Source organism: Salmo salar, chromosome 10 (genome assembly GCF_965601325.2).
Source record: "Salmo salar chromosome 10, fSalSal1, whole genome shotgun sequence".
NCBI classification, from domain to species: Eukaryota; Metazoa; Chordata; class Actinopteri; order Salmoniformes; family Salmonidae; genus Salmo; species Salmo salar.
In genome coordinates, this window is record NC_138300.1 from 103,697,566 (window position 1) to 103,721,435 (window position 23,870).

General features: G+C 43.3%; 1 protein-coding gene across 2 annotated transcripts in view; it reads right to left on the bottom strand.

The window, feature by feature from the left end:
• The window catches only part of LOC100196824 (inositol 1,4,5-trisphosphate-gated calcium channel ITPR2), a 148,385-nt gene that overhangs the window by 3,849 nt on the left and 120,666 nt on the right, over positions 1-23,870 (bottom strand). For both annotated transcript variants that reach the window (XM_014125392.3, XM_014125393.3), the window contains exons 52-56: positions 16,434-16,523; positions 15,243-15,373; positions 14,802-14,967; positions 13,996-14,156; positions 548-709 (exon numbers count right to left, since the gene is read on the bottom strand). In XM_014125392.3, the coding sequence (XP_013980867.1) occupies positions 548-709; positions 13,996-14,156; positions 14,802-14,967; positions 15,243-15,373; positions 16,434-16,523 (710 nt within the window). The remainder of the gene's footprint in view (positions 1-547; positions 710-13,995; positions 14,157-14,801; positions 14,968-15,242; positions 15,374-16,433; positions 16,524-23,870) is intronic.

Sequence of the window (23,870 nt, forward strand, 5' to 3'; positions counted from 1 at the left end):
AGACCCGTGGTGATCTGTGCCTTGGGATGTCATGAAGGAGTTGAGAGCCTCTTGGTCAGAGAGGAGAGCGAGATGACTGTATGGTTGAGCATTGAAACACAGGATTGCTGATTTCAATCCCTGGTTAAAAAGATATGTACTGGAATCAAATGTAACTTTGGATATTACACGGAGTTAAAGATAATGGAAGGCTGAGTGCATAGATCTGGTCCTCAAGGGCCACAGTGGATGCTTCTGAACTTTTAAAGGGATAGAAATGAAGAAAGTCCGTAGCGTGTGGAAAAAACTCTGAACAATCAATGAAATCCATTGATCAGTTAAGTGCTAGGGACACCCACAAAATCAACAGGATGGTGGCCCTCGAATACTGACTGGTGTTCATAAGGCACCAAGCACTCAAACATGGACTGAAACGGGGAAAGCCTATTTGGACTTATCCAATAGGAAGTGCTCATCAAACATTGCATGTCACAATGAACATGACACTGGAGTTGTGCGGCCGTGTTCAGTGTCTAAATTAATGTCTTGTTCAACGACAGTAACGTACCTGATCCTTTAGCTCAGACAGCTGGGAGGACAGCAGGGACACCAGTGTGACGGTGCTGTCCAGTTTCTCCTGCAGGGAGCGCATCTCGTTCTGCTCGCCGTCCCCCTCGCTGCTCACCAGGGACATGGCCCGCATTCGGGGGAACCAGTCCAGGTTCTTCTCCTGGAGATGGAGAGAGGGGAAGGGAGAAAGAGAGGGGAGATTAATGTATTTACATAGCAGATTCAAAGTTAAAACCAGAGGGAGAGAGAGGGTAAGAAATGGTAAAAAAAGGGGAAAACCAAAGAGAGGAGAGGAAAAGTGTGAAGGCTATACAGTGCATTCGGAAAATATTCAGACCCCTTCACGCTTTTCCACATTTTGTTACGTTAGAGCCTTATTGTAACATTAGGTTGTTTTTTTTACCCCTCATCAATCAACACACAATACACCATAATGACAAAGCAAAAACAGTTTTTTGAAAATGTTACATAAAACTGAAATCACATTTATATAAGTATTCAGACAGTTTACTCAATACTTTTTTGAAGCACATTTGGCAGAGATTACAGCCTTGAGTCTTCTTGGGCATGACATTACAAGCTTGGCACACCTGTATTTGGGGAGTTTCTCCCATTCTTCTCTGCAGACCCTCTCAAGCTCTGTCAGGTTGGATGGGGAGCGTCGCTGCACAGCTATTTTCAGGTCTCTTCAGAGATGTTCGATTGGCTTCAAGTCCGGGTTCTGGCTGGGCCACTCAAGGACATTCAGAGACTTGTCCCAAAGCAACTCCTGCGTTGTATTGGCTGTGTGCTTAGGGTTGTTGTCCTGTTGGAAGGTGAACCTGAGCACTCTGGAGCAGATTTTCATCAAGGATCTCTCTGTACTTCACCATTCATCTTTCCATTGATCCTGACTAGTTTCCCAGTCTTGGAAGGTAGAGGAACTCTGGAGCTCTGCCAGAGTGGCCACCGGGTTCTTGGTCACCTCCCTGACCATGGCCATTCTCCCCCAATTGCTCAGTTTGGCCGGGAGGTTACCTTGGTGGTCTTGGTTCCAAACTTCTTCCATTTAAGAATGGAGGCCACTGTATTCTTGGGGACCTTCAATGCTGCAGAAATGTTTTGGTACCCTTCCCCAGATCTGTGCCTCGACACAATCCTGTCTCAGAACTCTACAGATAATTCCTTCGACCTCATGGCTCGGTTTTTGCTCTGACATGCACTGTCAACTGTGGGACCTTATAAAGACAGGTGTGTGCCTTTCTAAATCATGTTCAATCAATTGAATTTACCACAGGTGGACTCCAATCAAGTTGTAGAAACATCAAGGATGATCAATGGAAACATGATGCACCTGATCTCAATTTGGAGTCTCATAGCAAAGGGTTTGAATACTTATGTAACTGAGGTATTTCTGCTTTTTATTTTTTATAAATTAGCAAAAATTTCCAAAAACCCGTTTTCACTTTGTCATTATTGGGTATAGTGTGTAGATGGATGAAAAATGAATTTAATCTATTTTAGAATAAGGCTGTAACGTAACAAAATGTTGAAAAGGTCTAGGGGTCTAAATACTTTCCAAAGGCACTGTACAAAGACAAAGACAGAGGCAGGCTGATTGACAAACAGAGTGAGGGAGCCAGGAACAGAATGTGAAAGAGAGGAAGGCAGGATGGGGAGCAGTACATCCGTGGGAACCAGTGTTGTATATAAACTCTGGATTGCTGATGCTATGTATTGGCCAATGAGGGCTTGAAGCCACCGGTTGACCATATTGGCACTTTCCAGAAACCCCTTCAAACATTCAACCTCCAGCTGCGTACCCCCTCTAGCACCAGGGTCAGCACACTCTCAAATGTTGTTATTTGCCATCATTGTAAGACTGCCACACACAACACTATACGATACATTTATTAAACATAAGAATGAGTGTGAGTTTTTGTCTTAACCCGGCTCGTGGGAAGTGACAAAGGGCGCTTATAGGACCAGGGCACAAATAATAATAATAATAATAATAATCAATAATTTTGCTTTTTATTTAACCATTTTTCATATAAAACCTTATTTGTTAATTGAAAATTGTGAATTTCTCACCACAGATTAATGAGAAGGGTGTGCTTGAAAGGATGCAATGTTGAGTTGTATTTGAGACTCTCTCCATCTTAAGTCATTTTCCACACACAGTCTGTGCCTGTATTTCGTTTTCATGCTAGTGAGGGCCGAGAATCCACTCTCACATTGGTACGTGGTTGCAAAGGGCATCAGTGTCTTAACAGCGCGATTTGCCAGGGCAGGATACTCTGAGAGCAGCCCAATCCAGAAATCTGTCAGTGGCTTCTGATTAAATTCAATTTTCACAGAACCGCTTGTTGCAATTTCGATGAGGCTCTCTTGTTCAGATATCGGTAAGTGGACTGGAGGCAGGGCATGAAAGGGATAATGAATCCAGTTGTTTGTGCCATCCGTTTCGGGAAAGTACCCGCGTAATTGCACACCCAGCTCACTCAGGTGCTTCACTATATCACATTTGACATTGTCCGTAAGCTTCAGTTACATTTACATTTACATTACATTTACATTTAAGTCATTTAGCAGACGCTCTTATCCAGAGCGACTTACAAATTGGTGCATTCACCTTATGATATACTATGGAACAACCACTTTACAATAGTGCATCTAAATCTTTTTAGGGGGGGGGGGGGGGGGGGGGTTAGAAGGATTACTTTATCCTATCCTAGGTATTCCTTAAAGAGGTGGGGTTTCAGGTGTCTCCGGAAGGTGGTGATTGACTCCGCTGTCCTGGCGTCGTGAGGGAGCTTGTTCCACCATTGGGGTGCCAGAGCAGCGAACAGTTTTGACTGGGCTGAGCGGGAACTGTGCTTCCTCAGAGGTAGGGGGGCCAGCAGGCCAGAGGTGGATGAACGCAGTGCCCTTGTTTGGGTGTAGGGCCTGATCAGAGCCTGAAGGTATGGAGGTGCCGTTCCCTTCACAGCTCCGTAGGCAATCACCATGGTCTTGTAGCGGATGCGAGCTTCAACTGGAAGCCAGTGGAGAGAGCGGAGGAGCGGGGTGACGTGAGAGAACTTGGGAAGGTTGAACACCAGACGGGCTGCGGCGTTCTGGATGAGTTGTAGGGGTTTAATGGCACAGGCAGGGAGCCCAGCCAACAGCGAGTTGCAGTAATCCAGACGGGAGATGACAAGTGCCTGAATTAGGACCTGCGCCGCTTCCTGTGTGAGGCAGGGTCGTACTCTGCGAATGTTGTAGAGCATGAACCTACAGGATCGGGTCACCGCCTTGATGTTAGTGGAGAACGACAGGGTGTTGTCCAGGATCACGCCAAGGTTCTTAGCACTCTGGGAGGAGGACACAGTTCATTTGCACACAAAAAAATTCTACAATGATGGAAAGACCTGTGTGTTGTCCTTGTTAATGCAGACAGAGAAGTGCTCCAACTTCTTAATCATAGCCTCAATTTTGTCCCGCACATTGAATATAGTTGCGGAGAGTCCCTGTAATCCTAGATTCAGATCATTCGGGTGAGAAAAAACATCACCCAAATAGGCCAGTCGTGTGAGAAACTCGTCATCGTGCAAGCGGTCAGACAAGTCACTAAAAACTTTAAGCTTGTCTCTCAATTTAAAAAAAAATGTGTCAATACTTTGCCCCTTGATAACCAGCGCACTTTTGTATGTTGTAAAAGCATTACATGGTCGCTGCCCATATCATTACGTAGTGCAGAAAATACATGAGAGATCAGGGGCCTTGCTTTAACAAAGTTAACCATTTTCACTGTTGTGTCCAAAACGTCTTTCAAGCTGTCAGGCATTCCCTTGGCAGCAAGAGCCTCTCGGTGGATGCTGCAGTGTACCCGAGTGGCATTAGGAGCAACTGCCTGCACGCGTGTTAACACTCCACTATGTCTCCCTGTCATGGCTTTTGCGCCATCAGTACAGATACCAACACATCTTGACCACCAAAGTCCATTTGATGTCACAAAGCCGTCCAGTACTTTAAAAATATCCTTTCCTGTTGTCCTGGTTTCCAGAAGAGGATGTCTTCCTTAATTGACCCCCCCATAAACATAACAGACATATACCTGGAGCTGTGCCAGGCCCGCCAAATCTGTTGACTCATACACTGTAACGCATAGAATTCACTGGCTTGTATGTGAAGCAGTAATTGTTTCAAAACATCTCCTGCCATGTCACTGATGCGTCATGAAACAGTGTTGTTTGATGAAGGCATTCTCTCCTGTGACAATCTGAAGGATCAGGTTACAGTGGGTCTGAGATTGGAATGTAAACTGTGGAACACAGAGAAACCCTTGGACATCAAAAGTTTGAATAATTAAACAATATTTATATTTTTGAGAATGTGGGAGTGGCCCGTGGACACTTAAGGGACAGTCATGACGAGTGTGTTTCATTTGGTGATCTCATGAAGGACAGGAAACCCACATTACTGTATCTCTGTTTGTGTACACTAATCAATTTTCAGGTTTACATCTACATGTGATTACATATGAAACTATTTGTGAAAAGATTAAATGTGATGTTAGCCTAACAGTAACATTAAGGAAATATTTGTATATATTTTTTCATTTTTGTTTAATGTTTAGCTCACATATCATTTAAAAGCATACATTACGGTGTCTGTAATATAATAAACGTGGCATAAACAAATGTACTATAAAATATGTATAATATTTGTTTTACAATACAAAACATACGACAAAATACTGACACACACAAACATCCACAACATCCCCCCCTGCCCAGACCCACCTTATATTTAGAAAAAAACTCTTGCAAGAAAACCACATCTGCTGACAATCTCTAAGTGTTCAAGAACCATATGCCCCCCCCATCATAGAGAATGTGTACATTCCATGTAATACGTTGGATTTTGTTGGTCTTTACTTGTATAAAATCAAAAGTTAACATTGTCTGTTCTGTCATTGAAGAACCAGATAAAACATTTTAGCAGACAGTTGTATGAGGGTGGTGGGCATTTCACGAAATGGGATAGTCATAGTATAAACACATAGTTATTGTATTCGTTACATAAAGTACCAGTCAAAAGTTTGGACACACCTACTCATTCAAAGGTATTTCTTTATTTTTACTATTTTCAATGTTGTAGAATAATGGTGAAGACATCACAACTATGCAATAACACATATGGAATCATGTAGTAACCAAGAAAGTCTTAAACAAATCAAAATATATCTTATATATTTCAGATTCTTCAAAGTAGCCACCCTTTGCCTTGACAGATTTGCTCACTATTGGCATTCTCTCAACCAGCTTCATGAGGTAGTCACCTGGAATGGGTTTCAATTAACAGGTGTGCCTTGTTAAAAGTTAATTTGTGGAATTTCTTTCCTTCTTAATGCGTTTGAGCCAATCAGTTGTGTTGTGACAAGGTAGTGGGGGTATACAGAAGATGGTCTTTTACCAAATATGGCCAAGTCCATATTATGGCAAGAACAGCTCAAATAAGCAAAGACAAACGACAGTCCATCATTACTTTAAGACATGAAGGTCAGTCAATCCATAAAATTTCAACAACTTTGAAAGTTTCTTCAAGTGCAGTCACAAAAACCATCGAGTACTATGATGAAACTGGATCTCATGAGGACCGCCACAGGAAAGGAAAACCCAGAGTTACCTCTGTTGCAGAGGATAAGTTCATTAGAGTTACCAGCCTCAGAAATTGCAGCCCAAATAAATGCTTCAGAGTTCAAGTAACAGACATCTCATCATCAACTGTTCAGAGGAGACTGCGTGAATCAGGCCTTCATGGTCGAATTGCTGCAAAGAAACCACTACTAAAGGACACCAATAATAAGAAGAGACTTGCTTGGGCCAAGAAACACGAGCAATGGACATTAGACCAGTGGAAATCTGTCCAAATGTGAGATTTTTGGTTCCAACCGCCGTGTCTTTGTGAGACGCAGAGTAGGTGAACAGATGATCTCTGCATGTGTGGTTCCCAACGTGAAACATGGATGAGCAGGCGCAATGGTGTGGGGGTGCTTTGCTGGTTTTTAGAATTCAAGGCATACTTAACCAGCATGGCTACCACAGCATTCTGCAGCGATACGCCATCCCATCTGGTTTGCGCTTAGTGGGACTATCATTTGCTTTTCCAACAGGACAATGACTTAACACACAGGCGTGTTGGGCCAAAAAATATATATATACATTTTGATGCGTTTAACACTTTTTTGGTTACTACTTGATACCATCCGTGTTATTTCATAAATGTTGATGTCTTCACTATTATTCTACATTGTAGAAAATAGTAAAATAAAGAAAAACCCTTGAATGAGTAGGTGTCCAAACTTTTGACTGGTACTGTATATATAGTGTGTGTGAGCATATGGGCTGAGCAGACATTTAACAGAGAATACACAAAAAACATAAATCAAATTACTTCTTTGTACTTTGAGGTGCTACTCCTTTTAGGGCTTTTAAACTCCAACTCCTCTCCTGATGTACCAAAAGCCTGTGGATTATGTCTTTGTACATACATTGGAGATAGACTGCCATTTAAGTATTGTGGTCAGTTTCTATTACCGGAAGCGGAGGTGAGATTTGATTCCTGTCTGATCGGAATGCATTTCTTGCGTTTTTTCCCCAGCCTAGCAGACAGGTCCTGGACCAATTGAATGGACTGGCTGTGGATTTGATCTCTGCGTCTTCAGAATGTTGACTTTAGTCTAATAGTTCCACAGCCTGAAGATTACAGTGCGATGGTATTTAGTGTTCTTCTGTTTCACGATGATCCTATGGCATCGTTTAGTGATATATCCATGTCAAGTTCTTCCGATATCAGCTTGAACACGTAGTTGGAAAGGTCCCCTTTTTCCTCGTCTTCCAGTAAGGACAATATTTCTCATGTTGTTTCGTCTCATTCAGTTTTGCTGCTGGTCAAATTCATCTTCTAAACTTTGTAACTTTGTTTCCAGAAGGCAAATTTTCTTGTCTTGTTCGTTCATGCGCACGACTTGTATGTGCATGTCTGACACTACTTTCTTTTTGAGCTAATCTACTTTTTTAACAACAGATTGTAGCACTTTGTTTTGGTGTGCATTGAGAGCATATTGGCTACATTACACGACCAGAGGTTTGTGGACACCTGCTTGTCGAACATCTCATTCCAAAATCATGGGCATGGGAGTTGGTCCTCCTTTACTGCTATAACAGCCTCTACTCTTCTGGGAAGGCTTTCCACTAAATGTTGGAACATTGCTGCAGAGACTTGCTTCCATTAAGTCAAAAAAGCATTAGTGAGGTCGGGGACTGATGTTGGGCGATTAGGCTTGGCTTGCAGTTGGCGTTCCAATTCATCCCAAAGGTGTTCGATGGGGTTGAAGTCAGGGCTCTGAGCAGGCCATTCAAGTTCTCCCACACCAATCTCGACAAACCATTTCTGTATGGATCTCTTTTTTGCACGGGAACATTGTCATGCTGAGACAGGAAAGGGTCTTCCCCAAACTGCTGTCACAAAGTTAGAAGCACAGAATCGTCTAGAATGTCATTGTATGCTGTAGCGTTAAGATTACCCTTTACTGGAACTAAGGGGCCTAGTCCGATCCATGAAAAACAGTCCCAGACCAGTATTCCATTATTCCTTTAGTTGGCACTATGCATTTGGGCAGGTAGCGTTCTCCTGGCATCCACCAAACACAGATTCGTCCATTGGACTGCCAGATGGGGAAGCGTGATTCATCTCTTCAGAGAACGCATTTCCAATGTTCCAGAGTCCAATGCCTGTGAACTTTACACCACTCTAGCCAACGCTTGGCATTGCGCATGGTGATCTTGTGTGCGGCTGCTTGGTCATGGAAGCTCCCGGCCAACAGTTCTTGTGCTGACGTTGCTTCCAGAGGCAGTTTGGAACTCGGTAGTGAGTGTTGCAACCGAGGACAGACGATTTTTGCACGTTACGCGCTTCAGCACTCGGTGGTCCCGTTCTATGAGCTTATGTGGCCTACCACTTTGTGGCTGAGCCGTTGTAGAAGTTTCCACTTCACAATAACAGCACTTGCTGTTAACCGGGGCAGCTCTAGCACTGCAGAAATGTGACAAAGAGACTTGTTGGAAAGGTGGCATCCTATGACGATGCCATATTGAAAGTCACTGAACTCTTCATTAAGGCCAGTCTACTGCCAATGTTTGTCTATGGAGATTGTTTGGCTGTATGCTCAATTTTATACACTGGTCAGCAACGGGTGTGGTCGAAATAGCTGAATTCACTAATTTGAAGGTGTGTCCACATACTTTTGTGTATATATAGTGTATGTTTTCCTGGATATCGTTTAGCTGTTCTTTACTCTCGTTTGCATCTCCAAGTTGCTCCTTGTCTTTTCCTCTGAGGGAAGCTTGTTGGATTCGTGTTGCTGCGCCGCTTTACTAACTGATTGGTTCGCTGTTGTTCATAACTGACCACTCGCTCTCTCCCAGTTACTTGGGGATATATTGATCTATCAATTTTAGAGGCTTAATTTAAACTGTTGTCTGGCTTCTACATTTAATCACAGTTTTGTATGTAAAAACTTGACCTACTCATTCCTCAAGCATCCTATCGGTACACGCATGCTCTCGCATTTCTATAGCTTCCTAAATAAAAATTATAATGGTGGGGAAGTGCCAAGATGGAGGTGCCGTGGTGTCAAATCATCTCCCCCTGTCAATCATCTAGTGAATACATAAATCATTGGTGGGAACTGGTCCAAGTTCCTCACTTAAGAGGAGTGTGTGCTGGGAGACAGGCGTGCTGTCTCAGAGCCAGCCACTGCAGTAAGCTGTAGTGAGAGCTTCTCAGACAAATTGACTCCAGATCAGATGGCTGGGTACTGCAGTAAGCTGTACAGTACGTCTCCTCAAAGAAACTGACTCCAGATAAGCCTCCACAAGCTCAAACACATAACCATTGTGTTTCAAGTGAAGCAGTAAATAAAATGAGTAGGAATATAGCACTGTTGTAATTGCAGATACAGATCAACAATAAACAAGGATTTGAAAAGGAGAACGGGGGAACATTATATAACAGCAGCATTATGTAATAGGCTTAAGTTGTGTACGTGTATCTGTGCCAATATCTGTGTCGGTTTGCCTTTGTGTGTGTGTCTTTTGCGCGGATGTGTGTTGATTATATTCTTGCTTACGCGCCGATGTGCGCATGTGCGGATTTGTATCTGTGTGTGTAAGACAACTTTCAGTGAGACAGATAGATTGCAATCAGCTGATGTTATGTAAGCTCTTGTTGCCAGTTTGGCTGAAAAACAGTTTAAAAAGGTGCTGAGAGTGCTTTTATTAAAAGCGTACAGTCCACAGACTAACCTTTGAGCTGTGTGTATGGGCTAATATAAACAATCCCAGCCTACCTCTGACATAACGAGTCTATCCCAAAATAACCCCACAGTGTAAAAATTGACTTGGGCACAATCACCTGCCAAAATAATAACAGTGTACAGTATATGAGGGTGAGTCAGGGGTTCAGTACTGCTTCACTGAACCATTCTGACACCTCACTTAGTCTCACACTACAGACTACACCACTCACAGTGGCTCTCCAGTGGTTGGCCCTTGCCATATCGCGGTGAAGCTTTTCCACCAGGCACACAACAGAACATGGACAAAGCACACAACTCAGCATGATAGTGACTAGGGGAACAACCATTTTAGGCTTGAGAGGAGTTGTGTATGGCTTGAGAGGAGTTGTGTATGGTTTGAGAGGAGTTGTGTATGGCTTGAGAGGAGTTGTGTATGGTTTGAGAGGAGTTGTGTATGGTTTCTCCTGCCTGCAGCACTGATTCTCTAGTGGAGGAATATACACTGCACTGCAACAGAGAGAGAAAGAGAGAGAGTGTGTGTATATGAAAGAGAGAGAGAGAGAATCAGAGAGGCACAGACCGATAAAGGGGAGTTATAGGGACACCCACTCACACACTCTTAACCTGCTCAGAGGGATGACTGATTAATGAACCATGATTAAACTCCAGAGAATGTTTCGGGTATAGTCAGGTACAGGTGCCCTCTGTAGGGCTTTTGTTTATTGGTTAGTGCTATTTGGAATCTTTGGGACGTCCCTACCCTAAACCCTAAACATAAGACTTACCTAACCCTAACCCTTACCTTAACCTTCTACATTTCAACTTCAATGGGGTGACATCAAAGTTGGGACATCCCAAGGATACCGTTTTGACTTTTCCTTTGTTTATTCGGCTAGTCACTGACATAGCACCACCCATAAGGGTACACGCTCACACCTCACCTGAGGAAGCATTCTTTTTTTGACCAATCCACTTCCATAATCAACCCTAGTGGCCTACAGTCCACTACACTGCTATCAAACTAAGAAAAGCAAGCAGCACATGATTGTGTTAATCACTGTCTTGAGAAAGAGCCCCAAGGTTGTTCAATTCACCCATCTCTGCTGGAGACTGTACTAAATGTGCTGCCTTCCACTTGACTCACCTAGGTAAAAACTGACTGACTCAGAGGAGTGTGGGTGTGTGCGCGTGTGTCTGTGTGAGTGAGTGAGTCAGTGAGACTATGCGTGTGTGATGCATGTGCCCCCCCCACAGGGACACGCTGACCTTTGGCTTCTATAGATCATGAGTTCAGAGGCCCCTCTACGCTCGTCTTCCTCTATCCTGTTGCAACCGACAGCCACGTTGCTAAGGAGACAAATGACTTGCGGCGTGATAATGAGTGTGTGTCAGAGTGTTTGTGAGAGAAAGGGACGGGAGAGCACGTGCCATGCAAGGCTGATCCATTAGCAGGCCACTTGAGATGGGTTATGTAACACAGCTATGGCTGCAGTACACCTGCTGGTTCTGTGCTCACTGTGATAAATCTCACACAAACACACACACTTCAGAACGTATTCAGACCCCTTCACTTTTTCCACATTTTGTTACGTTACGGCCTTATTCTAAAATTCATTCAACTGTTTTATCCCCCTTATCAATCTACACACAATACCCCCTAACGAGAAAGCAAAAACAGGTTTTTATAAATTTTTGCAAAAAATAAAACTGAAATATCACATTTACATAAGTTTTCAGACCCTTTACTCAGTACTTTGTTGAAGCACCTTTGGCAGCGATTACAGCCTCGAGTCTTCTTGGGTATGATGCTACAAGCTTGGCACACCTGTATTTGTGGAGTTTCTCCCAATCTTCTCTGCAGATCCTCTCAAGCTCTGTCAGTTTGGATGGGGAGTGTTGCTGCACAGCTATTTTCAGGTCTCTCCAGAAATGTTCGATCTGGTTCAAGTCTGGGCTCTGGCTGGGCCACTCAAGGACATTCAGAGATTTGTGCCGAAGCCAATCCTGCATTGTCATGACTGTGTGCTTAGGGGCGTTGTCCTGTTGGAAGGTGAATCGAAGCACTCTGTAGCAGATTTTCCATCAAGGATCTCTAGGGTACTTTGCTCCGTTCATCTTTCTCTCAACCCTGACTACTCTCCCAGTCCCTGCCGCTGAAAAACATCCCCACAGCATGAGGATGCCACCACCATGCTTCACCGTAGGGATGTTGCCAGGTTTCCTCCAGATGTGACGCCTGGCATTCAGACAAAAGAGTTCAATCTTGGTTTCATCAGACCAGAGAATCTTGTTTCTCATGGTCTGAGAGTCCTTTAGGTGCCTTTTGGCAAACTCCAAGCGGGCTGTCATGTGCCTTTTACTGAGGAGTGGCTTCCGTCTAGCCACTCTACCATAAAGGACTGATCGGTGGAGTGCTGCAGAGATGGTTGTTTTTCTGGAAGGTTCTCCCATCTCCACAGATGAACTCTGGAGCTCTGTCAGAGTGACCATCCGGTTCTTGGTCACCTCCCAAGAACCCATTTTAGGAACCCATTTTCGCTTTGTCATTATGGGGTATTGTCATTATGGGGTAGTGTGTGTAGATTGATGAGGATTTTTTTTTAAATTTAACACATTTTAGAACAAGGCTGTAATGTAACACAATGTGGAAAAAGTCAAAGGGTCTGAATACTTTCCAAATGCACTGTAAGCATGCCCCCCCCCCCCACACACACACACACACACACACACACACACACACACACACACACACACACACACACACACACACACACACACACACACACACACACACACACACACACACACGTAACAGGATTCTGCCAATCACAGTGCTTATAGGCCCTACATAAACAGATTAACCATGACGTCACCATGCACTAGTACCTTGGACTGACTGGCCGACAGAAGAGGACGCATCATTTGTTTAAAACATGCTAAAATAGATTCAGTTGTCAATTATGTTATGCAAATCTGCATTGTTATACAATCATCCCTGATCTCCCATTACGTCATAATGTAAATCACCACAATGATGTTTAAATCCATTAACCTCTTGGCAACCATCTAAAACACCTTTTGGTAACCCTTTACTTTAAGCATCCAGCTATAATGCTTTATAACATGTTATAATCATGTATGAGCTTTTATGTTTTATAACAAGGCATATCATATGTTAAGTATCTCTTTGTTTCAACATTTGAACAGATTCAAAATCGCTGGTAGTAGTCAGAATCATTATGAGATGATTATAAGGAATTATGGGGGGGTTATTCAGGCTTATGACAAGCCTAACGATGCATCATAATACCTACCCAATACATAAAAGCTCCTCTGTATGGCTTTCCAGACAGGTTTCAGCACTCATTACCATACAGTGAGCTGATGCCGCCACCCTTGATATGACTGTATCACACCACTACAACCCTAGAGGGGAGAAGGTCTGAGTATCACACCACTACAACCCTAGAGGGGAGAAGATCTGAGTATCACACCACTACAACCCTAGAGGGGAGAAGGTCTGAGTATCACACCACTACAACCCTAGAGGGGAGAAGATCTGAGTATCACACCACTACAACCCTAGAGGGGAGAAGGTCTGAGTATCACACCACTACAACCCTAGAGGGGAGAAGACCTGAGTATAATAGTAACAGTCACTAGTTTCTGTGAAACCTGAGAGAAGTACTGCACTGTAGCTATATTACCAAGTCTAAGAAAATAATTAAAAGGAGAGGAAGAGAGAAGAGAGGGAGACTGATGCTGGGCAGGGGGAAGGGGGAGGGGGGGGTGAGGCTCAGTCACGTTTTGGGTGTTTTTTTCTCTCTTTTTTTGGCAGAGTCTGCTGCAGAGGCTACGGGTTCACACTCAGACGCTATGGATACTGCATACACATACACTGTCAGGACAAACGTTGTGTTTGTGTGTGCGAGGAGTGTGAATTTAACGTTCCAACACGGTTTTCACATTTAGCGTAGGGGCTCAAATATAAAATCCTGACTTATCATTGCATCACCAGTACCTTGGTGATAAAACACACACACCCTTCTGTCATGCAACACAGACCCTGTGTGTTGAGGTAAAGACGTGTAGAGCATGGAAGTAGCTAATAAACTACCCACCTTGATCATCTGGGCCACGTAGCTCTCGGGGCCAGTGTACTCCGTGGGGTCCTTCACCCTCACCAGAACCAGGAAGTACAGGTAGTGCCACATGTTGTGTTCCGACCTGATGTGCTCTTCAAATGACACTGTCTTGTTGTCAAACTTATCCCTCTCCAACCCTGAGAGAGGTGAAACATGACTTATACACTCTGATAACAACAATTCACTTTACCGTTCCGTCTTTCTTTGGTGTTCTTAACCATATTTTAGAGCCTCTATCCTGTCTTGTATATCTACAGCACATATGAATGTCTGATATCTACAGGCAGCATGCACAATATAGCAAGTTAGAGTCGAATGGGTATTGCTACCAAAGTTGCAAGAAGCAAGAAATTTACTGTAGAATGACGCTATTTACTGAATTTATCATGATGATACAAAACCCCCCACAGTTTCACGCAGAAGGGTAACAAATAAAGCAACAGAACTGTACTATTTGTATTTCTCTGCTATGTACAGTTATGTAGTGCTGTGTACTGTTATGTGGTGCTCTAGCGCTGTATAGCCTTCCCTGTAGCTCAGTTGGTAGAGCATGGTGTTTGCAACACCAGGGTTGTGGGTTCGTTTCCCACGGGGGGCCAGCACAGAAAAAAATGTATGAAATTGTATGAAATGTATGCATTCACTACTGTAAGTCGCTCTGGATAAGAGCGTCTGCTAAATGACTAAAATGTAAATGTAAATGTATAGTGCCATGTAGTTCTACGTAGTGCTACATAGTGTTATGTAGCGCTATGTGGTGCTATGTAGGGCTGTGTACCCACCACAGATGAAGCAGGTGGTCTTCAGTATCTCCTCCTTCCTCTGCTTCTCGCTCCTCAGGTCGGCGAACGTATCGATGATGACGCCGAAGATGAGGTTGAGGACAATGATGATGACAATAAAGAAGAACAGTAGGTCATACACCACACGGGCTGCAAACAGAGGATCCTGGTAAACGAGAGGACCAGTGAGAAACAATGAAACGGTGATATTCATCAGCATCATCATGAAAAGTTGTATCACTATACACGTCATCGTACTCAGCATCGTCATAATCAGCATCCCAATTATTACCATTATCATCATCATCATCATCATCATCATCATGAAAAAGATTTGGCCTTTTGTTTTCTATAAAACAAACAAGACAATCCACCCCCCATCCATCAATTACTGGCTGACTGGTTCATTGATCAACTGATTGATTGTATGAGGTCACTCACATCTTTGGAAGGCTTCCTCAGCACGTCTCCTACTCCCCCTCCGTTCCTCAGGCCCTGGTTCAGCACCGTCACGATACACATCAGCAGAGTGTCACACACACGCTCCGTCCCATCATCCTCCCCCACCATCACTGGACACAAAAATAGTGTACAAAACTAATGATAGATGTACACAACAAAGGTAGTAGTAGTGTCCTAGATCTTCCTGACAATGAGAGGCATGTTTATAATTCAAAAACATTCTGACAAAATTCTAAAACACAGGTTCAAATGCCTTCACAATAGTAGATGTAGGACTTCAACACAGGATGAAAGAGTTTAAACAAAGGAACACATGGGATGATGTGACCCCCCTACGAGACAGAAAAAAATGAAATAGAGGGTGTAAAGAAAAAAGCATGGGAGAGATTGAGAGGGTGAAACGTAGCCAGAGATGGAGGGATAGAAATAGCATGGAGAGAAGTGCGGGTTAGGACACGTGTAGAGGCCCCTGAAGTGCTTGTGATCCATGGACACACACTGGGCTGGAGAACAAAGATGAGGACGATGAGTCATCCCCTCTGCTTCTCCCTCTCCAGGATGCTGCTTTAACATCCTGCCTCTAACACCCTGTCTCAACACCCTTCCTCAGCCACTGCCTCAGTGTGGAACCTTCCAGAGGCTAACTGACTAGAGAGGAGAGCCAACACTTCACAATTTACACAGCTCCCTGAACAGGTACACACCTAGAGGGCTACTGAACATGAAGGACTGAGAACTGACTGAACGAGCCATGGTCTGATTAGGAACCACTGTTACAGGACATTGAGTTTGGGGATCCATGTGACATGTGCCAAATGCTGTTAGATAAAACATTCATGATAAGGACAAGTGGTTGGCTGTTCATATCACATGGCCTCAAAAAAAGATAGAGGTGATAGGTTGGATAGAAAGTGCTGAAAGAGCAGAGGGCTGGATTCAAACCCATGTTCGCAACAGTACATTGTACATATGCTCCAGAGGCAGCAGCTATAGACCACTAGACCTGCCCAGATCACACACAGAGCTTCTTTAGTTGGCTAAACGGAATTGACATGGAGAGTTCTAAAGCCTGCTGCAGTGTCAATTATACACAGAGGAAAATGCTAATGAGACAAGGGGAGAATACCTTTTCAGGGGGTCATTTTAGAGACTTAGTTGGTGATAACTTACTGGTGACAGACGTGGGTAAGGAGTCTGGGCAGCCGTCTTTCAAACACTTGTCGGAGGGAGCTCGGCCATCTTTTAGCGTTTCCAGTTTCCCTAAAAGCAGGAAAATAAGCAAATCCAACTGAAAACAAAATAATAGGACAGTATACAGAAATTATTCTGAGTAGGTTAGAGAGAAAAAACGCTTGAAGGTTCTCATCAATATTTCATAATCTATAAACGTTATTAAAAAGGTCGCAGCAAAACAAGGAGCAGACATGCCCCTTTTGTCATGGAGGATAGATCTGTTATCCATTCATAACCAGTCATGATAGACTCAACATGAATCACATTCGCAGTAGTTGTGTACCCAGCACATAACAGCAGATGCAGGCCGGTGGCTATGTGTGTTTGAAAATACTGACATTTCAACAGGCCCTTCATATCCTTTTCAACAGTGCTTGACTGTGATAATGAGAGACAGGCAGAGTGAAGAGGTCCACACCTGGGCTGGAGAGTCATGACCAGGGACCCTTGAGACCATAACAGGGAGTAGAGAAGCTGGGGAGATGGGGCAGGGTGTTCCCCCCTCCTCGCCAATACTAAAACATAACGTTGTCACAACATTATAAATAGGTTGTGAGAAGGCTGGTTATGACATTGACCACGTTTACATGCGCAAAGTAGTCCGGATAGTAGCTCATAACCCACTTAAGGTCTTATTTGGGATAAGCCGTTAACATGCACCTTTGATATCCTGCTCACGAGTATCCCTGTCTCCAGAAATAAACAGAATATTCCTAATTGAAGTTCATATGGGTTAAATGGAATAGTAACTGAAATGTGGACACTGATTGTGGGCCTATAACCTCTCACATGTAAAATAATATAATATTAACTCCTGCAGAATTATGCATTTCTTGCAGTAAAATTATACAACAAATATTAATTTTGTCTTGGGAACAGGAGTGGAGAAATATTATTTATTTCATTGAACATCTCGAGAAAATGTGAATGCACGTGTAAAGTGTTATCTTTGACATTGTTATGCAAACAGACAGTATTTCAACCACATATAATATGTACCCAAAACCAACTGAAGACTTATCAGAAATGTGTCTCATCGTTTTCTCAGCTTTTCATTTCCTTAAAACCGGTCAAACTGATGACATTTGGACATTTTGCACAGGAACAATCTTTCCACTGTTTTGGAGTTATTGCGTTTTACGGTCCCTAAACGAAACAGACAACTTTACCGTTGTTAACTAGATTACTAATGTATTAATTTTATCAATATAAGAGATTCTGGTGAACACTAATTTATTTAGTCTTCTAGGGCAAAATGTTACGACAGAAGAGAAGTTGCATGTATCTAACTATAGTTGACAAACAAATGACCTACCAAATGTTGGAAATTATAAGCAGAAACGTATTTAAATTAGGGGTGAAAGTAGCATAAGCAAGTAGTCTAAAATGTCCAGTACGGAGTATCAGCAAAACAAATTATTATGGCATTATTATGATGGATGGAACTACTTTTTAAAGTGATGTTTGACAATCAGATGAAAACATCACACAATGGGATGCATAAAACAGTCTGCAATAAACAACAGTAAATGGGATGTTTACATGCCACAGTATTCCATCGAAGATCAGAATATCCCAGGCATTTTATGCAGGTTTCTCATAACCGGGATACAAACTTTTTCAGGTGATTGTGAACAGGATATGATGTTTATACGCGTCAACTCGATAATTGAGTATACCGAATAATAATGGGATATTGGTGTGCATGTAAACGTAGCCACTTGTGAGAACGTCTTAAATTGATTGGTCACATATAGTGACTTGGAGACAACTTTGTGACAACCAATTTTGTCTAATAGGGTCCATGCCTGGAGCTTGTTTTCTCGTAAGAGATTCTACTATATACCCATCTCATAACCCTCTCTCTTCGCTGCTTCAGATTGTCCCAAACATACATTTTCTTTTCAGGCACATTTCAATAAACCCAAATAATTTCACCATCAAACAGTTTGTCCCAAGCGTCACCTATGGCCAATGGACTGTGTGATATAACACTCACATAAAGAGGTAATATGCATTACAAACCTGGGTAAACGGACAAACATGATTTAAGAAAATTAACTGCAATTTAAAGAGCCCAGTTGACTGTCTTTTAGCTAGGTCTTTTTCATTTGTCAAAAGTTGCACTAAGAATTGCAGTGCCCTCAGACAGAGACACAGACACACCCCCACCCCCCAGCCCAGTGGGTTACATAAGAGTGCTGCGCTGCACAGCCACTGCTCCAGATTATGCAACAGGTGCACATGTGCTGGCAGGTTCTCTCCGTCTGACTGCCCGAGCGCTGTGCAAGAGCACGTACACACGCCCACACAGACACACTCTCGCATGCATGCACTCATGCTCTGGAAAGCTCTCACACATACATAGCCAAATTGGGAACTGAGCAAAGGCATAGGCTATTCATTCTGCATGCAAATATGTATTAAGGTACAGCGCATTCAGAAAGTATTCTTACCCCTTGACCTACTCCACATTTTTTTGTGTTATAGACTGAATATAATTTTTGACTTTTTTAAATTTAGCCCAAATAATAATAATAAAAAATGAAATACAGTGTTGGAAAAATAACCCAAATGGAGTGTTTGAGTTTAGTGAGTGCGCCAGATCAGAGGCAGAAGGGATGACCAGGGACGTTCTCTTGATAAGTGTGTGAATTATAAAATTGTCCTGCTAAGTATTCAAAATGTAACGAGTAATTTTGGGTGTCAGGGAAAATGTATGGATTAAAAAGTATATGATTTTCTTTAGGAATATAGTGGAGTAAAAGTAAAAGTTGTCAAAAATACAAATAGTAAAGATCTCCCTTAAAACTACTTAAGTAAAAATACTTGAAAGTATTCATACCCGAGTCAATATCACTTCTGGCAATGATTACAGCTGTAAGTCTTTCTGGGTAAGTCTTTAAGAGCTTTACACACCTGGATAGCACAATATTTGTTTATTCTTCAATCTCTGTCAAGTTGGTTGTTGATCATTGCTAGACAGCCATTTTCAAGTTGCCATAGATTTATAAGCCAATTTAAGTCAAATCTTTAACTAGCCCACTCAGGAACATTCAATGGCATCTTGGTAAGCAGATCTAGTCTATATATGGCCTTGTGTTTAAGGTTATGGTACTGCTAAAAGGTGAATTAATCTTCCAGTGTCTGTTGGAAAGCAGACTGAACCAAGTTTTCCTCTATGATTTTGCATGTGCTTACATCTATTTAGTTTATTTTTATCAAAAAAAAACTCCCTAGTCCTTGCCAATGATAAGCATACCCATAACATGATGCTGCCACCATGCTTGAAAATACGAAGAGTGGTACTCAGTGACGTGTTGGATTTGCCCCAAACATAACGCTTTGTATTCAGTCCTCCCAGCTGCCCACTGCACTGAGGCTAGGAAACACTGTCACCACCGATAAATCCACGATAATTGAGAATTTCAATAAGCATTTTTCTACCGCTGGCCATGCTTTCCACCTGGCTACCCCTACCCCGGTCAGCAGCTCTGCACCCCCCACAGCAACTTGCCCAAGCTTCCCCCATTTCTCCTTCACCCAAATACAAATAGCTGATGTTCTGAAAGACCTGCAAAATCTGGACCCATACAAATCAGCTGGGCTAGACAATCTGGACCCTCTCTAAAAGTATCTGCCACAATTGTTGCAACCCCTATTACTAGCCTGTTCAACCTCTCTTTCGTATCGTCTGAGATCCCCAAAGATTGGAAAGCTGCCACAGTCAACCCCCTCTTCAAAGGAGGAGACACTCTAGACTCAAACTGTTACAGACCTATATCTATTCTACCCTGCCTTTCTAAGGGCTTCGAAATCCAAGTTAACAAACAGATCACCGAACATTTCAAATCCCACTGTACCTTCTCCGCTATGCAATCAGGTTTCCGAGCTGGTCACGGGTGCACCTCAGCCACGCTCAATGTCCTAAACGATATCATAACCGCCATCGATAAAAGACAATACTGTGCAGCCGTATTCATCGACCTGGCCAAGGCTTTTGACTCTGTCAATCACAGCATTTTCATCGGCAGACTCAACAGCCTTGGTTTCTCAAATGACTGCCTCGCCTGGTTCACCAACTACTTCTCAGACAGAGTTCAGTGTGTCAAATCAGAGGGCCTGGTGTCCGGACCTCTGGCAGTCTATGGGGGTGCCACAGGGTTCAATTCTCGGGCCGATTCTTTTCTCTGTATACGTCGATGATGTCGGTCTTGCTGCTGGTGATTCTCTGATCGACCTCTACGCAGACGACACTATTCTGTATACTTCTGGCCCTTCTTTGGACATTGTGCTAACTAACCTGGGGCAGCAGGTAGCCTAGTGGTTAGAGCGTTGGACTAGTAACCAAAAGGTTGCAAGATCGAATCCCCGAGCTGACAAGGTAAAGATCTGTCATTCTGCCCCTGAACAAGGCAGTTAACCCACTGTTCCTAGGCTGTCATTGAAAATACAAATGTGTTCTTAACTGACTTGCCTAGTTAAATAAAGGTGAAATAAAAAATAAAAAAATAAAAAAAAGTACATTTCTTGGCACATTTTTTGCAGTTTTACTTTAGTGCCTTATTGAAAACAGGATGTAGAGTCGTGACCAAAGGTTTTGAGAATGACACAAATATTAAATTTCACAAAGTCTGCTGCCTCAAATTGTATGATGGCAATTTGCATATACTCCAGAATGTTATGAAGAGTGATCAGATGAATTGCAATTTATTTGCAAAGTCCCTCTTTGCCATGCAAATGATCTGAATCCCCCAAAAACATTTCCACTGGATTTCAGCCCTGCCACAAAAGGACCAGCTGACATCATGTCAGTGATTCTCTCGTTAACACAGGTGTGAGTGTTGACAAGGACAAGGCTGGAGATCACTCTGTCATGCTGATTGATTTTGAATAACAGACTGGAAGCTTCAAAAGGAGGGTGGTGCTTGGAATCATTATTCTTCCTCTGTCAAACATGGTTACCTGCAAGGAAACATTTACGTCATTTAGCAGACGCTCTTATCCAGAGCGACTTACAAATTGGTGCATTCACCTTATTATATCCAGTGGAACAACCACTTTACAATCGTAAAGTGGTTGTGCCAGGGCAGCGAACAGTTTTGACTGGGCTGAGCGGGAACTGTGCTTCCGCCGAGGTAGGGGGGCCAGCAGGCCAGAGGTGGATGAACGCAGTGCCCTTGTTTGGGTGTAGGGCCTGATCAGAGCCTGAAGGTACGGAAGTGCCGTTCCCCTCACAGCTCCGTAGGCAAGCACCATGGTCTTGTAGCAGATGCGAGCTTCAACTGGAAGCCAGTGGAGTGTGCGGAGGAGCGGGGTGATGTGAGAGAACTTGGGCTGCGGCGTTCTGGATGAGTTGTAGGGGTTTAATGGCACAGGCAGGGAGCCCCGCCAACAGCGAGTTGCAGTAATCCAGACGGGAGATGACAAGTGCCTGGATTAGGACCTGCGCCGCTTCCTGTGTAAGGCAGGGTCGTACTCTGCGAATGTTGTAGAGCATGAACCTACAGGATCGGGTCACAACACGTGCCTTCATCATTGCTTTGCACAAAAAGGGCTTCACAGGCAAGGATATTGCTGCCAGTAAGATTGCACCTAAATCAACCATTTATCGGATCATCAAGAACTTCAAGGAGAGCGGTTCAATTGTTGGGAAGCAGGCTTCAAGGCGCCCAAGAAAGTCCAGCAAGCGCCAGGATCATCTCCTAAAGTTGATTCAGCTGCGGGATCGGGGCACCACCAGTACAGAGCTTGCTCAGAAATGGCAGCAGGCAGGTGTGAGTGCATCTGCATGCACAGTGAGGCGAATACTTTTGGAGGATGGCCTGGTGTCAAGAAGGGCAGCGAAGAAGCCACTTCTCTCCAGGAAAAACATCAGGGACAGACTGATATTCTGCAAAAGGTACAGGGATTGGACTGCTGAGGACTGGGGTAAAGTCATTTTCTCTGATGAATCCCCTTTCCGATTGTTTGGGGCATCCGGAAAAAAGCTTGTCCGGAGAAGACAAGGTGAGCGCTACCATCAGTCCTGTGTCATGCCAACAGTAAAGCATCCTGAGACCATTCATGTGTGGTGTTGCTGCTTCTCAGCCAAGGGAGTGGGCTCACTCACAATTCTGCCTAAGAACACAGCCATTAATAAAGAATGGTACCAACGCATCCTCCGAGAACAACTTCTCCCAACCATCCAGGAACAGTTTGGTGACGAACAATGCCTTTTCCAGCATGATGGAGCACCTTGCCATAAGGCAAAAGTGATAACTAAGTGGCTCGGGGAACAAAACATTGAATATTTTGGGTCAATGGCCAGGAAACTCCCCAGACCTTAATCCCATTGAGAACTTGTGGTCAATCCTCAAGAGGCGGGTGGACAAAAGACAACCCACAAATTCTGACAAACTCCAAGCATTGATTATGCAAGATTGGGCTGCCATCAGTCAGGATGTGGCCCAGAAGTTAATTGACAGCATGCCAGGGCGGATTGCAGAGGTCTTGAAAAAGAAGGTTCAACACTGCAAATATTGACTTTGCATCAACTTCATGTAATTGTCAATAAAAACCTTTGACACTTATGAAATGCTTGTAATTATACTATTATATTATATTCCATAGTAACATCTGACAAAAATATCTAAAGACACTGAGGCAGCAGACTTTGTGAAAATTAATATTTGTGTCATTCTCAAAACTTTTGGCCACGACTGTATGTTTTGAAATATTATTTTTCTGTACAGAGCTTCCTTCTTTTAGGTTAGTATTGTGGAGTAACTACAATGTTGATCCATCTTCAGTTTTCTCCCATCACAGCCATTAAACTCGGCAACTGTTTAAAAGTCCCGTGTGGCTCAGTTGGTAGAGCATGGTGTTTGCAATGCCAGGGTTGTGGGTTCGATTCCCACGGGGGACCAGTACGGGGAAAAAAATTTATGAAATGTATGCATTCACTACTGTAAGTCGCTCTGGATAAGAGCGTCTGCTAAATGACTAAAATGTAAATGTAAGTCCCATTGGCCTAACGGCAAAATGGCTGAGCGGTTTCCTTCCTCTCTGGCAACGAAGTTAGGATGCACACCTATATATTTTTTGTGACTGGGTGTGATGACATACCATTCAAAGTGTAATTAATAACTTCACCATGCTCAAAGGGATATTCAATGTCTGCTTTTTTTCTATCTACCAATAGGTGCCCTTCTTTGCGAGGCATTGGAAAACCTCCCTAGTCTTTGTGGTTGAATCAGTGTCTGAAATTCACAAATCGACTGAGGGACCTTACAGATAAGTGTACATGTGGGGTACAGAGATGAGGTAGTCATTTAAAAATGTTAAACACTATTATTGCACAGAGAGTGAGTCCATGCATCTTATTGTGTGACT